Below are 21,863 nucleotides of genomic sequence, written 5' to 3'. Positions count from 1 at the left end.
CCACTTGGCCTGGTGGGGCCTGCCTTGGCCGCCTCCCCCCCCCCCACTTGGCCTGGTGGGGCCTGCCTTGGCCGCCTCCCCCCCCCCCAACTTGGCCTTGTGGGGCCTGCCTTGGCCGCCTCCCCCCCCCACTTGGCCTGGTGGGGCCTGCCTTGGCCGCCTTCCCCCCCCCCCCCCACTTGGCCTGGTGGGGCCTGCCTTGGCCGCCTTCCCCCCCCCCCCACTTGGCATGGTGGGGCCTGCTTGGCCGCCTTCCCCCCCCCCCACTTGGCCTGGTGGGGCCTGCCTTGGCCGCCTTCCCCCCCCCCCCCCCCACTTGGCCTGGTGGGGCCTGCCTTGGCCGCCCCCCCCCACTTGGCCTGGTGGGGCCTGCCTTGGCCGCCGCCCCCCCCCACTTGGCCTGGTGGGGCCTGCCTTGGCCGCCTCCCCCCCCCCCCCCACTTGGCCTGGTGGGGCCTGCCTTGGCCGCCTTCCCCCCCCCCCCCCACTTGGCCTGGTGGGGCCTGCCTTGGCCGCCTCCCCCCCCCCCCAACTTGGCCTTGTGGGGCCTGCCTTGGCCTCCCCCCCCCCCCCCACTTGGCCTGGTGGGGCCTGCCTTGGCCGCCTCCCCCCCCCCCCCCCACTTGGCCTGGTGGGGCCTGCCTTGGCCGCCTCCCCCCCCCCACTTGGCCTGGTGGGGCCTGCCTTGGCCGCCTTCCCCCCCCCCCACTTGGCCTGGTGGGGCCTGCCTTGGCCGCCTTCCCCCCCCCCCCACTTGGCCTGGTGGGGCCTGCCTTGGCCGCCCCCCCCCCCCCCCCACTTGGCCTGGTGGGGCCTGCCTTGGCCGCCCCCCCCCCCCCACTTGGCCTGGTGGGGCCTGCCTTGGCCGCCGCCCCCCCCCCACTTGGCCTGGTGGGGCCTGCCTTGGCCGCCTCCCCCCCCCCCCCCACTTGGCCTGGTGGGGCCTGCCTTGGCCGCCTCCCCCCCCCCCCCACTTGGCCTGGTGGGGCCTGCCTTGGCCGCCTTCCCCCCCCCCCCACTTGGCCTGGTGGGGCCTGCCTTGGCCGCCTCCCCCCCACTTGGCACGGCAGCGCCCAAACGCATGAGACGGTTGAAAGGTCCTGACTAAATTGGTCGGTTTGGCCAACGTACACCTAATGTATATGGCTGCCTCTTGTCTTCAGTAGCAAGTCTCTAGGCGTTTTAGCTACCTGCATCTTCTAATTTATTATTATTTATCTATTGGAGTTGAAGATGGAAATCGGGAGAGCCTGCGGGGAATCGGCCTCCGATGAGCATACAGACGGTCTTGCATGTGATGACGGAGCTTTTCAGAGATAATTATTTACTGTGCCGTAATTCTGCTATTAGGAGATGTGATTGTGAGCGGTTTTACTGTTGTGCTCTGTTAGGTTGAGTTTGCTATTGGTTTTTGCATTTTAATTAAACCCTTAGGCTAGAGGCGTGTGTTCGGGTGTAATTATCAAAATATTAGCAGAAAGGGGGGGTTATAAAGCGCCCCTAGACAATAGACAGAAGAGGGGGCAATCGCTGGGGTCCAGAGGTCGTACATGGGGCAGGGTCGAGCATGTGTGCCTCTGCAACCAATCACTGGCTGAATCGCTGCCGGGTAACGTATCGCTTGTGGACACGTCAGTCATTGGCTGAAGCAGCACACATGACCCAGTCAGTGCGGGAGTTGTCAGACTGGCTCTAAAAGTCCAGTGAAGACATCCCAAGAGTCACGGACCCCAAATGAAGCGGTTTGGGAGCAGGTACTGTAAGTATGGGTTTCTCCACAGGTACTGTTGGGGGAGGGGGGATTTAAAAAATAAAATGACAACCCCTTTAAAGACTATGTTCTCCTTTGGGGGCATTTTTTATATGATAGCTTGCTACTCGTTTTGGGCTAACATTATTTTTTCAGTTGTATTTAATTTAAAAAAATGTTCAGCCGTTTCTGAGCTACAAGGGTTAAGAATCAGTCTCATGTGTAGCTCTGGTCTCTGATCTTTTGACCTGATAAACACTTATTTAAGCCATATTCTTATCTGTTTGGTAAGGATTGAGCTATAATTAAGGTTTAGGAGGTTAGAAGATCAGAGATAAGAGCTACCCATGACAGCATTCAAAGAAAACAAAGTCACAGCGAACCGACAGATTTTCTTTTTTTAACCCTTGTATCTCAGAAACGGCTGAACATTTTTTTTATAAAAAACAATTGAATTTAATATTTTTAGCCCAAAATGAGTGTAATGCAATCATAAAAAAACAATTGTCCCGAAGGTGTCCGTAGCCTTTAAAGAGGTTTGCCATTTTAAGCAAATAAAAGAAAAATTCTACAACTTTGTAAAGTACTTTTGAGCTTCACCTTGATGTCACACAGTCCAGGCAGCCCTCTTTGAGTTGTATCCTCCTCTCAGCTCCAGTGAGAATTAGAGTCCATTCACACGTCCGCAACTTTGGTCCGTATCCATTCCGCAATTTTGCGGAACGGGTGCGGACCCATTCATTTTCAATAGGGCCGGAATGGATGCGGACAGCACACTATGTGCTGTCCGCATTTCCGGGTCCGCAATTCCGTTCCCGAAAAAAATAGAACATGTCCTATTCTCATCCGCAACTGCTGAAAAGAAAAGGCATTTTCTATTATAGAGCTGGCGATGTGTGGTCCGCAAAATGCGGAACGCACATTGCTGGTGTCCGTGTTTTGCAGATACGCAATTTGCAGATCGCAAAAAGCCTACGCACGTGTGAATAGACCCTTACCGGAAGGGTCTTTTTTTTTTTTTTTTTTTTTCGTCTTATGGAGTAATGGTATGTAGGTAGGATAATATGCCATCATTTTAGGATCGGTGGTGGTCTGACCATTCCCTTTACCGCTACTGATTATGAGAATGAAGAGGCCACAGCGCTAGATTCATTGTTTTTGCACCCAAAGTGTGAGACAAATACAACGCAGTCTTACTCATGTGAACGGGCAGCCGGGTGGTTGGGAGCACCTTCGTTCTCGGGATTATTGATGATCCCAGAGGTCAGATCGTCACCGATCCTATCTGTATGCCATCGCTGTAAGTCTACATTCACATGACTGGTGAAAAATTGGCATAGCCTTTTATACAGGAGTGCACTCGTCTAATGGCCATGAAAAACAAGTGCAGTCCCATGGTGCCTTATGAATGGAAGGGCAGGTGGCACGTGTCCGCTGGTGCTCTGTTCATTCTCTATGGGACAAGTGCTGTACTCGGCTATATCCAGTTGAATGTAGTGGCAAGCATGCATGCTCGACTGTGGCTTCATTCATCACCTTGAGACCTTCTACACACCACTTTTAGACATGGTGGACCTTCAAATTCTGCAACATGGTTTCACTTCACTTCTGAGACTCTCATCATAGGTTACAGAATACAGGCCCTTTTTTCTATTTCAGGTTCCTTATGAGACCCTCAACAAGCGCTTCCGGGCAGCACAGAAGAACATAGATCGAGAGACGAGCCATGTCACCATGGTGGTGGCCGAGCTGGAGAAGACATTGAGCAGTTGCCCCGCCGTAGACTCTGTGGTCAGCCTGCTGGATGGGGTGGTGGAGAAGCTAAGTGTTCTTAAGAGGAAGGTAAAGCCACGTCCTCTCCCATATTCAGTATGTTTCTACAGTAATGTCTTATATGTCTCTTGGACATCTTTTGTATGTCAGGAGCTTCTTTACCTTACAGTGGTATCCTGCAGCCATTTATATACCTGTTGTGATAACGCAAGTCATGGTCCTTTTTAAAGGGGTTCTCTGGTTTTCCCATATTGATGACTTAGGTTATCAATAGCAGATCGGCTTTTGCCAGCGCTGCGTTCTCGTCACTGTTCACCTGCACAGGCATTGACATTGCAGCGGTGGAGCGTTGTAAATGGGACAGGAGCAGCTGTAGGTACAGCCAGGAGTCGGACCAGTGCTGATCTGATACTGATGACCGTAAGAATAGGTTATCAGTATGGGAAAACCGAACAACCCCTTCAATGGGTCGTGTGTTGCCTTACAGGGTAGCTTCCTCAAGGTGAGAGTACAGAGAGGTTTCTTCTTTCTGGAAGAGACCTAATTTGCATTGGCTGTGGGAATCCTTACACCAGTTGGATCTCCACAATCTTTGCATCTTCAAGGCTAAAACAGAAAGACTCTTCTGGTTCAGTATTTTAATGGGTTCTCACGTAATATCTCAATAGATGTCACAATGCTGCCAGCTATTCATGGTGCCTCGACTGATGGCCTTGGTCCATGGAGCACCATTACTGACAACTAGTTGTCTAGGGCAGTGTTCCTCAACTCCAGTCCTCAGGGCCTACCTGTCTGTCATGATTTGAGAATATCCCACAGAATGTATACCTGTGGTAAGTCCTGATTGATGGACACTATTTATATCACCTGCTCAATTACTAAGGAAATCCTGAAAACATGACTAGTAGGTGGGTCCCGAGGACCAGTTTTGAGGAACACTTGTCTAGGGTACTTCCTTCATGGTGCTAGCAACTAGCTGTCCATTGTGCCCACTTTTGGCGCTGGTTAGCCATTTGTTCATTATGCTCCTATATGGCATCTGCCAACTGCCCCCAGTACGATGCCAACCAGTTGCTGTGGTCTTCTCCAAACTAGGGCAGAAAAAGAACACTTCTGTCCGGCTCTGCTCATTCCAAAAGGTTGACATCCCTCCCTTTATAGCTATAAGTAAAGATCTTTGAACAGTTCTCTTTACCAGGCTCCACCACTGGTTATATGTACGGCTGATATTACCAGTGGTGAGACTACTAACATATGTAGTACATATACAGATGATGTGTCATTCGTCCAACACCGAAGACGTGTTTGAATGATATATCAGTAATCCCACCAGAGGTGATTTGTGCATGTGATATGTATGGTTCATCTGTCAGTATTTCACCACTGGTAATATGTATATATGATATGTAAATAGTCCACTACTTGTGATATGTACAGATGATATCTCAGGAGAAGTCCACCACCGGTAATATGAATATATGATTTGTACAGACAGATGATATGTCAGTATTCCACCACTGTTGATATGTACAGATGATATCTCAGGAGAAGTCCACCACTGTTGATATGTACAGATGATATCTCAGGAGAAGTCCACCACTGGTGATATGTACTGACGATATCTCAGTAGTCTACCACTGGTGATATGTACAGATGACATCTCAGGAGAAGTCCACCACTGTTGATATGTACAATTGATATCTCAGGAATCTACCACTGGTGATATGTACAGACAGATGACATCTCAGGAGTCCACCACTGGTGATATGCATATGTACGTTTGCTGTGAAGCTTGTAGACTCCATGTTCCCTCTTTGATTATTGCTCTCTCTTTATTAGGATGCTTAGTTTCTGTTGTTAATAAAATGGATAATGCCGTCCTGGATCTCCTCCAGGGTAATATTTTAGCGGCGATTGTGATACGGAGCAGAAGATGAAGGATGTCCTTATAGCGGCAGCTTTATCCATCTCTCCCCAGGGAACAGATATATAATTACTCAGGGGAATAGTCTTGTAATAGTGTATGTCGCAAGCAGCACAGCAGGGGTTAATAATAATTATACAACGGCATTTCAATTTATTTTAATAACTTCTGTTATCCAGTTAGAAAAACCTAGAGAAAACAATGTCCTCCTGACGGCCTCCAGCTGTCATCCTGCTTCAGCCATATTAAGGAGGACCCCTCTCCTCCCCTGACATGTCTGTTTCGGTAACTACTTGCAACACCAATGTAATCATTCTGGAGACTCTAGTCTCATTTTCTTATGTTGTGCCATTCCTCTCCTATTCCTGTTATAAATGAATTGTCTGCAGTGAAGGTCCATCCCGAAGGGTGTTACCAGTTGGGGGGTCCCTCCAAACTGGTACCACCCATCTGGACCTTTACTGCAGACTACTGGCAATTCATTCATAAAATTCTAGTGGGAATAATGGGGGAATGGCATGATATAGTCATGTTATTACATGGGGAAAAGAATGCAAGTAGTTACTAAAGCAGACATGTCAGGAGAGGGGACAGTTCCTCTAGTTTGGTGCAGTCGGACTCCTACTGATCTGCCTTAATTTTGGGGGATACCTAGTCTTTGGTGGACAGAATTGTTTAAAGAGGATCTTCCCAATTGTACAACCCAGTATTAGGGACCCCCAGATAGCCAGAGTAGAGAGTTGCTGAAAAGCGTACCTCCGCCCTGGAGGACTCGGCTGACTCAACTGCAATGGCTGCCCCCTGCAATGCTAGCCGATCGCCTGGTTTGGGCTGTCCAGTTGAAGCTGCATTTACAGTGGGCCATAGATTTTTAGTGGAAATGCACTTTAAATACATAGCGCTTGTCATTTTACAGGATTTATGTTTTATCCCCATCTGCGGGGTCTTCATTCCCACGTACCCCCCCGTACCTCATTCTGATATTACAAGCAGCACTGCTACTTTAACCCGCCTCAGTAAGGATTGGCCTCCCATGCAGTTAACAATGTGTGACCGCCATCTCGGCGCAGTGAATGAAAGAGACATCAGATCAATCACCGTGATTTCCATGTATTTCCAGCATGTTTTGCTTTTCCATCCGGCAGCTCGGAGACAGTGATGAATTAGACTGTGAGAGAGCGGCCTCTTTCCTCCGACTCTATCCTCCTCTCTACAATTCACAGCATTTTATTGAATTGGCCAGGGCGGTATTATTTTTTTCACCTTGTAAATTACCAGCGTTTCTTCTTCCGAAGACCCCAGTGCTTTTCATAATGATTCGCTGATGGAATCCAGGCCCAGGCTTGCCTGAAATGCGCTAGTGCCCCCCTTGATGGCCACACATCACATTGCGGTATATACATATTCATAAGTCAGAATGGCATATTTCACATGCGTTGGTCCAGGAATAAGAACATATTAACACTTTACAGAAAGCTGACACTTTTTCTGTGACTTTCAGCTTGTGCTGTGTACGCCGGGTGCTGGGCGATCTCAAGATTACGCGTCTCTCATAAAGCTGGAGGCAGATAACACTGAATCCACCTTTCACAGTAGGTGATGGATACAGCTCATCTCCTCCCCCTCCCTGCGCAATGACCTCTGCACAGATCACAGAGCATGCTCGCACTCCTCTTGAACGGTCTGTCCCATAATCATGTAAGATAGAAAATATAATAAAAAAATTACAAGATGTAATACAGCCCACCAAGCTTCCTTCTCAGCACCTACATAGCACATCCTTATTTCACCCTTGAGCTGCTTGATTTAGGGTTGGGTGAGTGGGCGTACATGTAAATATGGAGTAACTGCAAAAGAAAGCAAGTGATCTTTGCAAAAGTTTGAGGCAGACTGTATTTAACAGGTGGTAAATAGGCATGGGTTGGTAACGAGTTAGGAATAATGGGGTCGAAGACCTTTGCCATTGACATGAGAATACAAAAAATGTAATTTCTCAGGTGTTTAAAGTGCACCTGAGTTTCCAAAAAAGTTTGTATAATGGCTATGTTTCATTGTAGAATCATAACTGTGAAGCAGTTATGTTTGGGTTTCCCTAATGTCTCTTCCAGCCATATAATTCCCTGTTTCAGCTGCACAGCTAGATGCATTTCTCTCAGAAGCAAGGGCCGCTCCCTTCTGCCAGTGCTGTACTGCTGTGGCGTCCTTTCCCTTATTTCTCATTATGTTCGTTTTTTAGCTCTGGAGCTCAAAGAACAGATGAGGAGGGATAGAATCACACTTGCACACAGGAGGCTCGTGTGATGTGTAGAAGCGGCTCTGACACGCCCCCATTTCCTGTGAGACGTCTTCTGTGTCTGTTACCAGGGACTGGTCTTGCCTGGCATTGGACTGCAGCTTAGGGGGAGGTGAGACCCCCTAGTGACCATGACTTTACAGCTTTTTTTCAGGTGGATGCAGGCAGATTTATTAAATGAAGTTGCTAATTACACCATTCTCTATTAAATGAAATGAAATTGTGTGACAGTACAGTGGCATTTTAGGTCCGAATATGTAGAAGAGAGTTGTCAGGAATATGGATTCATATTTACTGTCAGCCATGTCCTCACACCCACCATTTGCTGAAAGATAGCAGAGATAGTGAACGCCACAGGAGGGCCCTGCTTCAAAGCCACAGCTAGATAGCAGAAAACTCCTAGCAGGCCACATTTGGTTACATTTCACACCTCCATTCAGACAGCACGGATCCTGCAAGAAAACCTCCCTGCAGGGGGTCTAAGCATTTCCCCAGTTCAATTGAATCTAGCAGAAAGCATGGAACCAGCGATTTATAAGGAATTATGAATCGCCTGGCCTTCGCAGCTGCAAACCGGATACATATTTGTGTCCTGGTGGCCACGATGAACATGCCCATGTTCTTAGTTTGATGTGTGATGCCAGGGAAGGGAGATGTACATAACTCCACAGAGAAACCACATAGAGGCACCATGTTTGGACTCTAGTTGTAGCTGGAACCCAGGCGGACCAGGCCATTTTTTGGCGAGTTCCTAGAATATTTTTTTTTGGGCACAAGTTAGTGGAAAATGATTTTTTTTTTTTTTTTTTTTCTCTTACGAAATCATTTTCCGCTAACTTGTGCCAAAAAAATATATATTCTGGGAACTCGCCATGCCCCTCACGGAATACCTTGGGGTGTCTTCTTTCCAAAATGGGGTCACATGTGGGGTATTTATACTGCCCTGGCATTTTAGGGGCCCTAAAGCGTGAGAAGAAGTCTGGAATCCAAATGCCTAAAAATGCCCTCCTAAAAGGTACTCATTGGAATTTGGGCCCCTTTGCGCACCTAGGCTGCAAAAAAGTGTCACACATGTGGTATCGCCGTACTCAGGAGAAGTAGGGCAATGTGGTTTGGGGTGTATTTTTACCTATACCCATGCTGGGTGAGAGAAATGTCTCTGTAAAATGAAAACTTTGTATAAAAAAATTTGAAAAGTTGTCTTTTACAGAGATATTTCTCTCACCCAGCATGGGTATATGTAAAAATGCAAAACACATTGCCCTACTTCTCCTGAGTACGGCGATACCACATGTGTGACGCTTTTTTGCAGCCTAGGTGCGCAAAGGGGCCCAAATTCTAAAGAGCGCCTTTCGGATTTCACAGGGCATTTTTTACGCATTTGGATTCCAAACTACTTCTCACGCTTTAGGTCCTTTAAAATGCCAGGGCAGTATAAATACCCCACAAGTGACCCAATTTTGGAAAGAAGACACCCCAAGGTATTTCGTGAGGGGCATGGTGAGTTCATGTAAAATTGTATTTTTTGTCACAAGTTAGTGGAATATGAGACTTTGTAAGAAAAAAAAGAAAAAATAATTTTCCGCTAACTTGTGACCAAAAATAAAAAGTTCTATGAACTCACTATGCCCATCAGCGAATACCTTAGGGTGTCTACTTTCCGCAATGGGGTCATTTGTGGGGTGTTTCTACTGTCTGGGCATTGTAGAACCTCAGGAAACTTGACAGGTGCTCAGAATGTCAAAGTGCGTAAATTCACATTTTTGTACCATAGTTTGTAAATGCTATAACTTTTGCGCAAACCAATAAATATACACTTATTGCATTTTTTTTTTTTTATCAAAGACATGTAGAACAATAAATTTAGAGAAAAATTTATATAGAAATGTAGTTTTATTTGAAAAATTTTACAACAGAAAGTGAAAAATGTCATTTTCTTGCAAAAATTTCGATTAATAACAAAAAAAAGTAGAAATGTCAGCAGCAATGAAATACCACCAAATGAAAGCTCTATTAGTGAGAAGAAAAGGAGGTAAAATTCATTTGGGTGGTAAGTTGTATGACCGAGCGATAAACGGTGAAAGGAGTGTAGTGCCGAAGTGTAAAAAGTGGCCTGGTCATTAAGGGGGTTTAAGCTAGGGGGGCTGAAGTGGTTAAGGAACGGGCTCATTTTCACCTTAAGGACCAGGCCATTTTTTGCAAATCTGACCAGTGTCACTTTATGCTTTAATAACTCTGGGATGCTTTCACCTATCATACTGATTCCAAGATTGTTTTCGTGACCTATTCTACTTTTAGTGGTAAATTTTCGCCGATACTTACCTCATTTCTTTGTGAAAAATTTTAAAATTTCATGAAAAATTGGAAAATTTAGCATTTTTCGAACTTTGAAACTCTCTGCTTGTAAGAAAAATGGACATGCCAAATTAATTATTGATTCGCATATTCAATATGTCTATTTTATGTTGGCATCATAAAGTTGACATGTTTTTACTTTTTGAAGAAGTTAGGACTTTAAAGTTGAGCAGCAATTTTTCATGAAAATGTCAAAATCAGATTTTTTTCAGGGACCAGTTCAGTTTTGAAGTGAATTTGAGGGTCTTATGTTAGAAATCACCCATAAATGACCCCATTATGAAAACTGCACCCCTCAAAGTATTCAAAAATGACATTCAGAAAGTTTGTTAACCCTTTAAGTATTTTACAGGAATAGCTGCAAAGTGGAAGAGAAAATTTAAAATCTCCTCCCTTTTTTTACACTCTTACATGTACTGCTTGAAAACGGCCGATATCGGCCGTTTAACCCCTTCCATGCCGTGGACCTTAGGAACGCTGTATGGAGGGGCTAACCATCGGGCCGTTGCTCTGTTGTGGCAGGACCGATGCTTGAAGGGTAAACTGAGGGAGGGTGCTCCCTCCCCCATCGGGCCGCAATCGCCCCGATGGTTACCATGGCAACCTGACGCCTTCACAGGCATCCGGCTTACCGTGGTAAAAGCCTGATCAGGTTCCTGCTAAGGCTTAGGCCTCATTCACACGACCGTTTTTTTGTGGTCCGCAAAAAATGGGGCTCGGGTGCGGACCCATTCACTTCAATAGGGCCGCAAAAGATGCGGACAGCACTCCGTGTTCGTTGCACCGTTCCGTGCCCCTGCAAAAAAAAATATAGCATGTCCTATTCTTGTCCATTTTGCAGACAAGAATAGGCATTTCTACAATGGGCGCCCGTTCCGCAAATTGCGGAAGGCACACGTGCGGCTTCAGTTTTTTGCGGATCCGCGGTTTGCGGATCTCAAAAAACGGCACTGTCGTGTGCATGAGGCCTTAGTGTGAGTTCAGTACACTGCAGTACACTATATAGTGTACTACAGTGTATTGTAAGCCATCAGACCCACTGGATCTTCAAGAACCAAGTGGGTCTGGGTCAAAATTTTTTTAAAAAGTTACAAAATAACCTTCCTATATCCACACAATAAATTGGTTAAAAATGTAAAAAAAAACAAAAAAAACACTAAACATGTTTATATAAAAGGATCATGTTACTTTTACCGCATGGTGAACACCATAAAAAAGAAAAACTATGATGTAATTGCAATTTTGCCCACCGCACTTCCCAAAAAATGGTATAAAAAGTCATCAAAAAAGTCATATGTATCCAAAATTGGCACCAAACTGTTACCTCATCCCACAAAAAGTGAGGCCCTATATAAAAGCCAATCATCCAAAAATAAAAATAAATGACTTTCAGAAAATGAAGTAACAAAAACATGATTTTTATTTTTAATTTTTTTCAAACATGCTTTTATTGAATAAAATAAAGTAAAAAAAATGCACTTATTGGGTATCGCCATGTCCGTAACGACCTGCTCTATAAAAATTCAACCCATCTGATGAACACCATGAAAAAATAAAATTATCACCTTACATCACAAAAAGTGTAATACCAAGCAATCAAAAATTCATATGTGCCCCAAAATTCTACCAATTAAACCATCATCTCTTCCAGCAAAAAATTTGACCCTACCTAAGCCATTTGCCCAAAAAATAAAAAAAATATGGCTTTCAGAAAATGGAAACCTAAAAACATTTTATTGTGCAAATCCCCCCCCCCCCCCCCAAAAAAAAATATATAGACTTATTAGGTATCGCCGCATAGTTTTAACCTGCTCTATAAAAATATCTCATTATCTACTCTGTCAGGTGAACATTGTAAAAAATGCACAACTACCTCTAGCAAAAGATTTCTATACTGCAGGAATAACCCTAATAATAACATACCGCTCACACCATCGGGACACGGCGCTCCACATGCCGCCTGCACCGCCCACACCTGCAAGCAGGTTGGAGCGCCACCATTTCTGTTCGTCAGTCACAGCACTATCAGCCATATAGAGAGGAGCCCCTGTCAGCAGTCTGACCCACCAGTCGCTACCAGCAGTCAGTGCCAGTCGTACAGCCACCAGTCAGGGCCAGCAGTCTCCGCCGCAGCCACCAGTCAGGGCCAGCAGTCTCCGCCGCAGCCACCAGTCAGGGCCAGCAGTCTCCGCCGCAGCCACCAGTCAGGGCCAGCAGTCTCCGCCGCAGCCACCAGTCTCGGCCACCAGTCAGTGTGGTCAAGTTCCCTTGCCATTTAATATAGACTGTTCCTGCTAATGTTTAAGCACTACTGTTCTAGCGCCCGTTATTGTAACGGGCTTAATGTCTAGTAGATCAATAATTCAATATTGTGAGTGCGGATTTTGCATTTTGCGTCCTGTCACACAGCTTGTCCTCGCAGACCCATTTCCATGATGGAATATCATTATGGTTTTTATTTTGTTTTACAAGCGAGAAGTACAATTTTAAAGCCAGATTGAGGGAATCGATGGGAAACTACAGGAATAAGCAGAGTTGCCCTTGAGGAAACCCTGATGTGACTGGAATTGCACAGAATAGGTTTTATGCAACTAAAGGTTTTTATCTTTTTATTTTTTATTTTAAATTTTTCAGTTTTTAATCCTTGGCGCAGCCATCTAATGCCTTGTTTTATGCAGGATAAATTTTAGGGGGGAGGTATATAGATTATTGTTGAATTTATACTTCAAAAAAAAAAAAGTTATCAGCATTGTCTGTTTTTGGACCATTCCTATTTTACAGTAAATAATTCATCAGGTTATTACGTTAGTATGGATGCCTAATAATAAACATTAAAAATGCAAAAGTATATTGGCGCAAGATTAATAAGTGGTAGTTAAAGGGAGGTGTAAGTCCAGGATACTTAACCTGCGGCCCTCCAGCTGTTGACAAACTACAACTCCCACCATGCCCTGCTGTAGGCTGTGAAGGCATGCTGGGAGTTGTCGTTTTGCAACAGCTGGAGGGCCGCAGGTTGGGCATCCCTGCAATAGACCTATTAGCAAAAAAATCACAACTGGGCAGTACTCTCCAAAAAAATGCTTTATTCACCCAAAATGGTTGGAGCGTTTCAGCCCCTCATTAGAACCCTTCTCAAGTCTGAGCGGTAGGGGCAAGAGTGAAGAGATGAGCAAACAAAGGCCATATTCTCCAACCTGCTTATATGACTAAATACGTAGCTAAATATGGTGCCTATGAAATTAACCATGTAATGGTCATTAGTGAAAATCTGCCGCAATGTTAAAGGGTCTGAATTTAATGCCTTCTCTGATCTACTAATGAATCACTATGCAGACAATAGCCAGTCATCATTTATGCACTTGTCTCACTTCAGCAAATGGCATTCATCATGTAAAGAAAGTTAATACAAGGCACTCACTAATGTATTGCTATTATACATATTGCCTCCTTTGCTGGTTTGATATTTTTTTTTCCATACACCGCTCGTTTTCCATGGTTACGACCACCCTTCAATCCAGCAGCGGTGGTTGTGTTTGCACACTGTGTAGGGAAATCACCCGGCCTTTCTGGTGGGCAGGACTGTGGGGAGCGCACATAGGACAGCGTTTTTACCTATAGTGTGCAAGCACGACCACCACTGCTGGATTGAAGGGTGGTTGTAACCATGGAAACGAGCAGGTAGAATGTAATGGAAAAATGAATCGAAACCAGCAAAGGAGGCAATATGTATAATAACAGTACATTAGTAAGTGCCTTGTATTCACAATTTGCGGACCATTAAATACTTACGGTCTTGCGCATGAGGCCTACATAAGTCATAAGGCCCCTCTACGGCTGCCGTAAAATGGCGTATTGGCAGTCCTTAAGGGTACTGGAACCCATCTCTTACCTGGTTCTTTCTGTTGCTCTCCTCCTTTCAGGCGGTGGAATCCATCCAGGCAGAGGATGAGAGCGCCAAGTTGTGCAAGAGACGGATCGAACACCTGAAGGAGCACAGCAGCGACCAGACAGCTGCTGTTAATATGTGGAAAAAGAAGCGCATGGACCGCATGATGGTGGAACATCTCCTGCGCTGTGGCTACTATAACACAGCGGTGAAGCTGGCCAGGCAAAGCGGTATAGAGGTAAGACGGCTGGCACAAAGACCTGATACAAACCCTAAGGAAGGATACTAAGATTCTGCTGGTAGTTTGTGTAGATATCAACTCTATAAAAAAAAAAAAGTGGAGTAACTACTCGAGGTGGCCTCCAAGGGAGTCTAGATCCAATGAACTTCAGCAGGCTCTTCGTCTGCCGGATCAGTTACATGCAGATGTGAATCGGCACTAAGGCTCTGTTCACATCACAATTTTTGGGTTATGTCGGAGTTATACGTTGGGGCTGAGGGGTTATCGCCTGACGTGAACCTCCAACGGAAGACTCCTGAGTCTTTGCAACTTTATAGTCATACCGCTGCATACAGTACGTCCACCATTAAAGGGGTTGGCCCATCTGGGACAAGGATGCGTCATCAATGTCATATAGGTGCGTGTCCCACATCTGGGACCACCTTCTATCTCCCGAACGGGGTCCTTGAAGTGAAGGCGAACACACCACGCATGCACAGTGTGCTCTCCATTCATCACTACGGGAGTTCGAAAAATAGATGAGCAACCACACTTGGCTGTTTTTTGGAAGTCTTATAGCGCTGAATGTAAAGCGCACCGTGTATGCGCAGCCACCCTCCATTCACTGCTGCGGGAGTTCTGAAAATAGCCAAGGACTGGCTAGGCTATTTCCGGCAATTCCGTAGCGGTGAATGGAGAGGTGGTTGTGCTTGCACAATGCGCCATCCATGCAGCGATATGAGACTTCTTCTCGTCTATTTTCAGATCTCCCGTAGTGATTGATGGAGAGCACACTGTGCATGCACGGCCGCTCTGTTCACTTTGGGGGTCCCGTTCTGGAGATAGGAGCCAGTCTTAGAGGTGGCCTAGCAATATGCCATTAGTGTGATGGGCTAACCCCTTTAACAAAGAAAAAAGGGCACATCCCAATGCACAGGTGCACGTCGCCATGGCCGAAAGCACAAAAGCAAAAACAAACCCATTGCAGCAAACACAAAAAAAATATGTACTAGAGCCATAATCATTAAAGAAAATATACTGGCACAAATGCTACGCTCATTTTATAAATATGAGGTTCTTGGCAAATACATCTTGTACAAAACTATCTGTGCCTGTCCGCCAGCATAAAGGCGACCTCTACAGTACAGGAACCTACACTAAGTACTACCTGTTGTGGTGCCATATTGGCTACTATAAAATACAGGGAATGCAGGTTCCACATGCATGCTGGGTCCACCCTGCCTTTTGGTGCCAAAATGGCCTCCATTCAATCCAGGGAATGCAGGTCCAACATACATGCTGAGCCTACTCTCTGCCTTACCTCTCCTGGTGCCAGAGGGCTTTTAATGAATACAGGTCGCCTTGATGCTAGCGGACAGGCACATCTTGTACAAGATGTAGTTGCCAAGATTTTTATTTATAGGTTGGGTGCATGGGGGCCTTTCGACACTTACCTGTCACATACCAAATGTGTTTCAGCATACGAGATCGGGATTGCTCTTAAAGGGGTTTGCCCACAAACAACATTTTGCACCTTTTTTATAGACTAGGTGATAAATGTAGGAGTGCCGGGGTTCCCAACAATCACAACAGTTGGGGTCCATCACTATGTGAGTGGAGAGGTCTTCACATCTTTGGCAGTCCAACAACATGATCTAGGCCGCATGTTAACACAACACTTTGTGCCTCAGTCCTCCCGCTTCTGCCTGTTTATAGAGCAGCACAGATCTCCAGAATATGAATACATTTTGGCGTCGTCTTCAGAATACAAAGCTCTTGACGCCGCGCATTTACACATTCGCGCACGTTCCTTTACTCGGAACAAGCAGATTTTTATATATTTTTTCTTTCCAAGAAAATAATGAGACGAGAGGTTGTACATCAACAGGTGCCGGCAGGAAGAACTGCACTAATCAAATCTGACTATTGAGGTAATTTGCTAATGGTTTCCAGCTCTCTAATGAGGTGATAAACAGCGGCGCGGCCATTGTGATAAAACGGCCTAATAAAGACGCTTGTTAGACCCGGGAATGATTTTACTTTGATATCACTCTAGCTGGAATGAAATGGGAAATATTTCAATTTCTATGGACGCAGGTGGGGCTCCGAGTCTCCAGTGCTCCCATTTATCGGCTGTTTCGCATGTTTTTCATCAGAGATAATTACATCCCTGCATTTACTTATTTGCTCTGCATCCTTGGATCCAGTAACGATCAGATCTAGATCCTGTACGCATCACTTGACAGAGGGGCCGGTCCCGCCCTAAAGCACATTGTATGGTAGATTGGATGAAAGGGTTAAAGGCAACCTCAACAAACATTGAACTTTCTTCACAATCCAAGAGGCTGAATGAGGTTTTAATTATTTTGGTCTTCAAGTTATGCAGGCCTAGCCCAAAGGTGGACGAAATACTACAACTCCCAGCATTCAAACGTTCTAGGCTGTCCTTGGAACTCCCATAGAAGTGAATAGAGCATCCTTGGAGTTGTAGTTTCACAATAGGCTGTTTGCTGGAGGTTGCTGACGCCTGCTGTAGAAGATGGAAGCCAGATGGACCAGACAATAAGACCTTCATGCACCTTAAAGAGGTTGTCCCATTACGGCTTATTCCCCATTGTTATCTCTGGCAGCCCCACGTAGTAGCGCCCATGAGTGTCTACTGCTCCATTTAAAAAATGGGGGAACACAAGCTCCTATTCTTGTGATCGGCAGGGGCCCCAGTGGTTGACACCCTCTCCTCAATGATCCGAAACATCCCTTATCCTGCGGCTAGGAGCATAAGTGGCTGTAATGAGACGACCCCTTTATAGGGCTATTCTCATCATGTACAATGATGGCATATCCCTAGGGTATCTCTAGTCCGACCTTTGTGACCTCCACCGATCCTGAGAATGAAGGGGCTGCAGCTGGAATTCTGCTCTGGGGCCCTATTTATGGTTTTTTCCTTGCACCGCAGCGGTGCCCGACCACCCTGGGGCTTACTGTAGCTCCCCGCATGGTCAGGTGGCCAGGAGCGCCATCATGCAAGAAAATTTTAGAAGAGGACACAATGCTGTGAATCTTTATTTTCAGGAACAGTGGGGGGGGTCCCAGTTCTAGGGCCCCAATTGATCAAAAAGTGACGGCATGTCCTAACAATGTGCACTCATTTACCAGATGGAAATATTCCTTTAACTAAATAGAAATTCGCTAACTTAGGCCCCACCGGTAGATAACATAATATAAAGCTAGTATACAGCGACCTACTGGCAGATTCTACTGGAAGTAGTGGTTGATGAAGGAAACTATGACGGAGCGGGTGTAGCACACGAATTACTGGTCATATATGGACTGCAGAAGGCAACACATGGTGGTGGCTGTCCATGTCCTGATATATCTACGATAGAAGGAGTAAATGCTCTCGTCTCATAAGATGAGCCTAAATCTGGAATCAAATGAGGTGAGAGAGAATACAGTCTACGAGAGGTTCTGCACTCTCTGGAGATAAACAGTCTGATGAAAATCCAGAAAAGAAAATTGAGCGCCACGTCTTCCTGATCCCCACTCCATCTTAGGCTGTCACGGCTTTTCAAGAGCTTGATGACCAGTGTAGAACATCCATTCCTAAAGATGACAGATGTCTACTCTTGTCACCTATACCCATTTTATATACTGAGCTAGCTTGTTGCTTCATGGTCAGTATAAAGCTCTGGTCACATCACATCTGGCCCATGTATCGGATGTATCTAGAGGCCAAAACAATGTCCTTCAGACCTCTGTTGTATCTATTGCGCTTTCCCGTACAGTGAACTGCCATAGGGCCGTCTTTAATATTGATTTGACCCTGGGCAAGATTTTTCTTGGGCCCCCTGGATCCCGCCTTCCCACACCCTAAAAAAAATCTTATACTCACCTGTGTCCTTTCACTGGCGCTCACTAGCTGCTGGTATGGCGAGGGATGGTGCAACGCAGACGCGCACACCTCACCGCGTCCTGGCACAGCCGGGCGTGATGACATCATCACGCCTGCATGCGCTGGGATTTCACTACCAAATAGACCTCAGGCCTGTAGCCTATGACAAGTCTTGTCGCCATCTGCAAATTTTAAGGCGCATTGGCGACCATTTTGGTCTCCATCTGGAGCGCTGTATTGCATCAATGACATGAACACTCTCCACATATAATGTTATATTACATCAGTAACATCACTGCTCTCCACATATAAGTGATATTTTAAATCAGTGACATCACCGCTCTCCCTGTGCGAGCTAACCTTGTGGTAGTGTTACCTGCAGTCCTATGTAAAACCACAGATAACACTAGTGTAGATCATGTGGTAGTGTTACCTACGTCCTGAGTGTGCCTCCCTGTGTCTGTCGCATGGACTCCATGCTGGCGCTGCCTCCTCTTCCATCTTCTTCTTGCCCCGCACAGAACGTTCTGAAGCAGCTGCATCAAGACATAGGAACACTGTGGGCATGGTGATATACACAGGGAGAGACACACACACACACACACACACACACAGGGACGGACAGATGCGCACACACACAGGGTAGGACAGATGCGCACACACACACATACATACAATAAATATGATCACCACACGGCTCCTGCCTGTCTGCTTTGGTAAAGCAGGGCATAGCTGGGCTATGCCAGGCTTTAGCAGAGTGGACACAGGGCACGATATGTATGCGAGCACAGCTGAGCGAGTGCAGGACAAGGGCCCGCATACACATCGCCCCTCCTGCCTGTCATACCACCTTCCCCACCGGTCATTTTGGGGGGCATTAGGGGTTGGATGATGCGGAGTGTGCACATAGCCACCAATCATATCCCCCCCCCCCTCCCCCTCCTAAAGGTAACTGATGTGCTGGGGGGAGGGAAATATGATTGGTGGCTATGTGCACACTCAACATCAGCAGCAAGGAGTTAAAGTCCAACCCTTAAAGGGCTTCTGTCACCCCACTAAAGTCATTTTTTTTTTTTGGGCTAGTTACATTCCTTATAGTGCGATATATGAAAATATAATGGTGTTACTTACTTATAAAAACGAAGTTTTATAATATGTAAATCAGGTCTCTACCAGCAAGTAGGGCGTCTACTTGCTGGTAGCCGCCACAAAAAACCGCCCCCTCGACGTGTTGATTCACAGGGCCAGCCGCGATCTCCTCCTCCGGCCGGCCCTGTCAGCATTTTAAAAATCGCGCGCCTCTGTTCATTCGGCGCAGGCGCTCTGAGATGAGGAGGCTCGTCTCCTCGGAACTCCCTCAGTGCGCCTGCGCCGATGACATCACCGAAAGAGAAGACGTCATCGACGCAGGCGCACTGAGGGAGTTCCGAGGAGACGAGCCTCCTCATCTCAGAGCGCCTGCGCCGAATGAACAGAGGCGCGCGATTTTTAAAATGCTGACAGGGCCGGCCGGAGGAGGAGATCGCGGCTGGCCCTGTGAATCAACACGTCGAGGGGGCGGTTTTTTGTGGCGGCTACCAGCAAGTAGACGCCCTACTTGCTGGTAGAGACCTGATTTACATATTATAAAACTTCGTTTTTATAAGAAACGGCTGAATGAAAGTAAGTAACACCATTTTATTTTCATATATCGCACTATAAGGAATGTAACTAGCCCAAAAAAAAAAATGACTTTAGTGGGGTGACAGAAGCCCTTTAACCACTTCAGCCCCGCTAGGTGAAACCCCCTTCATGACCAGAGCACTTTTTACACTTCGGCACTACACTCCTTTCACCGTTTATCGCTCGGTCATGCAACTTACCACCCAAATGAATTTTACCTCCTTTTCTTCTCACTAATGGAGCTTTCATTTGGTGGTATTTTATTGCTGCTGACATTTTAACTTTTTTTTCTATTAATCAAAATGTAACGATTTTTTTGCAAAAAAATGACATTTTTCACTTTCAGCTGTAAAATTTTGCAAAAAAAACGACATCCATATATATATTTTTCGCCAAATTTATTGTTCTACATGTCTTTGATAAAAAAAAAAATGTTTGGGCAAAAAAAAAAATGGTTTGGGTAAAAGTTATAGCATTTACAAACTATGGTACAAAAATGTGAATTTCCGCTTTTTGAAACAGCTCTGACTTTCTGAGCACCTGTCATGATTCCTGAGGTTCTACAATGCCCAAACAGTACAAACACCCCACAAATGACCCCATTTCAGAAAGTAGACACCCTAAGGTATTCGCTGATGGGCATAGTGAGTTCATAGAACTTTTTATTTTTTGTCACAAGTTAGCGGAAAATGATGATGATTTAATTTTTTTTATTTTTTCTTACAAAGTCTCATATTCCACTAACTTGCGACAAAAAATAAAAAATTCTAGGAACTCGCCATGCCCCTCACGGAATACCTTGGGGTGTCTTCTTTCCAAAATGGGGTCACTTGTGGCGTAGTTATACTGCCCTGGCAATTTAGGGGCCCAAATGTGTGAGAAGAACTTTGCAATCAAAATGTGTAAAAAATGACCGGTGAAATCCAAAAGGTGCACTTTGGAATATGTGCCCCTTTGCCCACCTTGGCAGCAAAAAAGTGTGACACATCTGGTATCGCCGTACTCAGGAGAAGTTGGGGAATGTGTTTTGGGGAGTCATTTTACATATACCCATGCTGGGTGAGAAAAATATCTTGGTCAAATGCCAACTTTGTATAAAAAAATGGGAAAAGTTGTCTTTTGCCAAGATATTTCTCTCATCCAGCATGGGTATATGTAAAATGACACCCCAAAACACATTCCCCAACTTCTCCTGAGTACGGCGATACCAGATGTGTGACACTTTTTTGCTGCCAAGGTGGGCAAAGGGGCACATATTCCAAAGTGCACCTTTTGGATTTTGCAGGCCATTTTTTACACATTTTGATTGCAAGGTACTTCTTACACATTTGGGCCCCTAAATTGCCAGGGCAGTATAACTACGCCACAAGTGACCCCATTTTGGAAAGAAGACACCCCAAGGTATTCCGTGAGGGGCATGGCGAGTTCCTAGAATTTTTTTATTTTTTGTCACAAGTTAGCGGAAAATGATGATTTTTTTTTTTTTTTTTTTTCTCTTTTTTTCCTTACAAAGTCTCATATTCCACTAACTTGCGACAAAAAATAAAAAATTCTAGGAACTCGCCATGCCCCTCACGGAATACCTTTGCCCACCTTGGCATCAAAAAAGTGTCACACATCTGGTATCGCCGTACTCAGGAGAAGTTGGGGAATGTGTTTTGGGGTGTCATTTTACATATACCCATGCTGGGTGAGAGAAATATCTTGGCAAAAGACAACTTTTCCCATTTTTTTATACAAAGTTGGCATTTGACCAAGATATTTCTCTCACCCAGCATGGGTATATGTAAAATGACCCCCTAAAACACATTGCCCAACTTCTCCTGAGTACGGCGATACCACATGTGTGACACTTTTTTGCAGCCTAGATGCGCAAAGGGGCCCAAATTCCTTTTAGGAGGGCATTTTTAGACATTTGGATCCCAGACTTCTTCTCACACTTTCGGGCCCCTAAAAAGCCAGGGTAGTATAAATACCCCACATGTGACCCCACTTTGGAAAGAAGACACCCCAAGGTATTCAATGAGGGGCATGGCGAGTTCCTAGAATTTTTTATTTTTTTTTTGCATAAGTTAGCGGATATTGATTTTTCTTTTGTTTTTTTTCTC

General features: G+C 45.6%; 1 protein-coding gene across 1 annotated transcript in view; it reads left to right on the top strand.

Moving 5' to 3' along the window:
- MAEA (macrophage erythroblast attacher, E3 ubiquitin ligase) overlaps positions 1–21,863 on the top strand; it is a 60,725-nt gene that overhangs the window by 4,543 nt on the left and 34,319 nt on the right. Inside the window, exons 2-3 of the mRNA XM_044294925.1 lie at positions 3,410–3,592; positions 14,016–14,219. Coding sequence (XP_044150860.1) covers positions 3,410–3,592; positions 14,016–14,219 — 387 coding nt within the window. The remainder of the gene's footprint in view (positions 1–3,409; positions 3,593–14,015; positions 14,220–21,863) is intronic.

This window comes from Bufo gargarizans, chromosome 1, assembly GCF_014858855.1.
Source record: "Bufo gargarizans isolate SCDJY-AF-19 chromosome 1, ASM1485885v1, whole genome shotgun sequence".
NCBI classification, from domain to species: Eukaryota; Metazoa; Chordata; class Amphibia; order Anura; family Bufonidae; genus Bufo; species Bufo gargarizans.
Note: the sequence above shows the minus strand (reverse complement) of the source record. Positions and strands in the feature narration are given on the sequence as shown.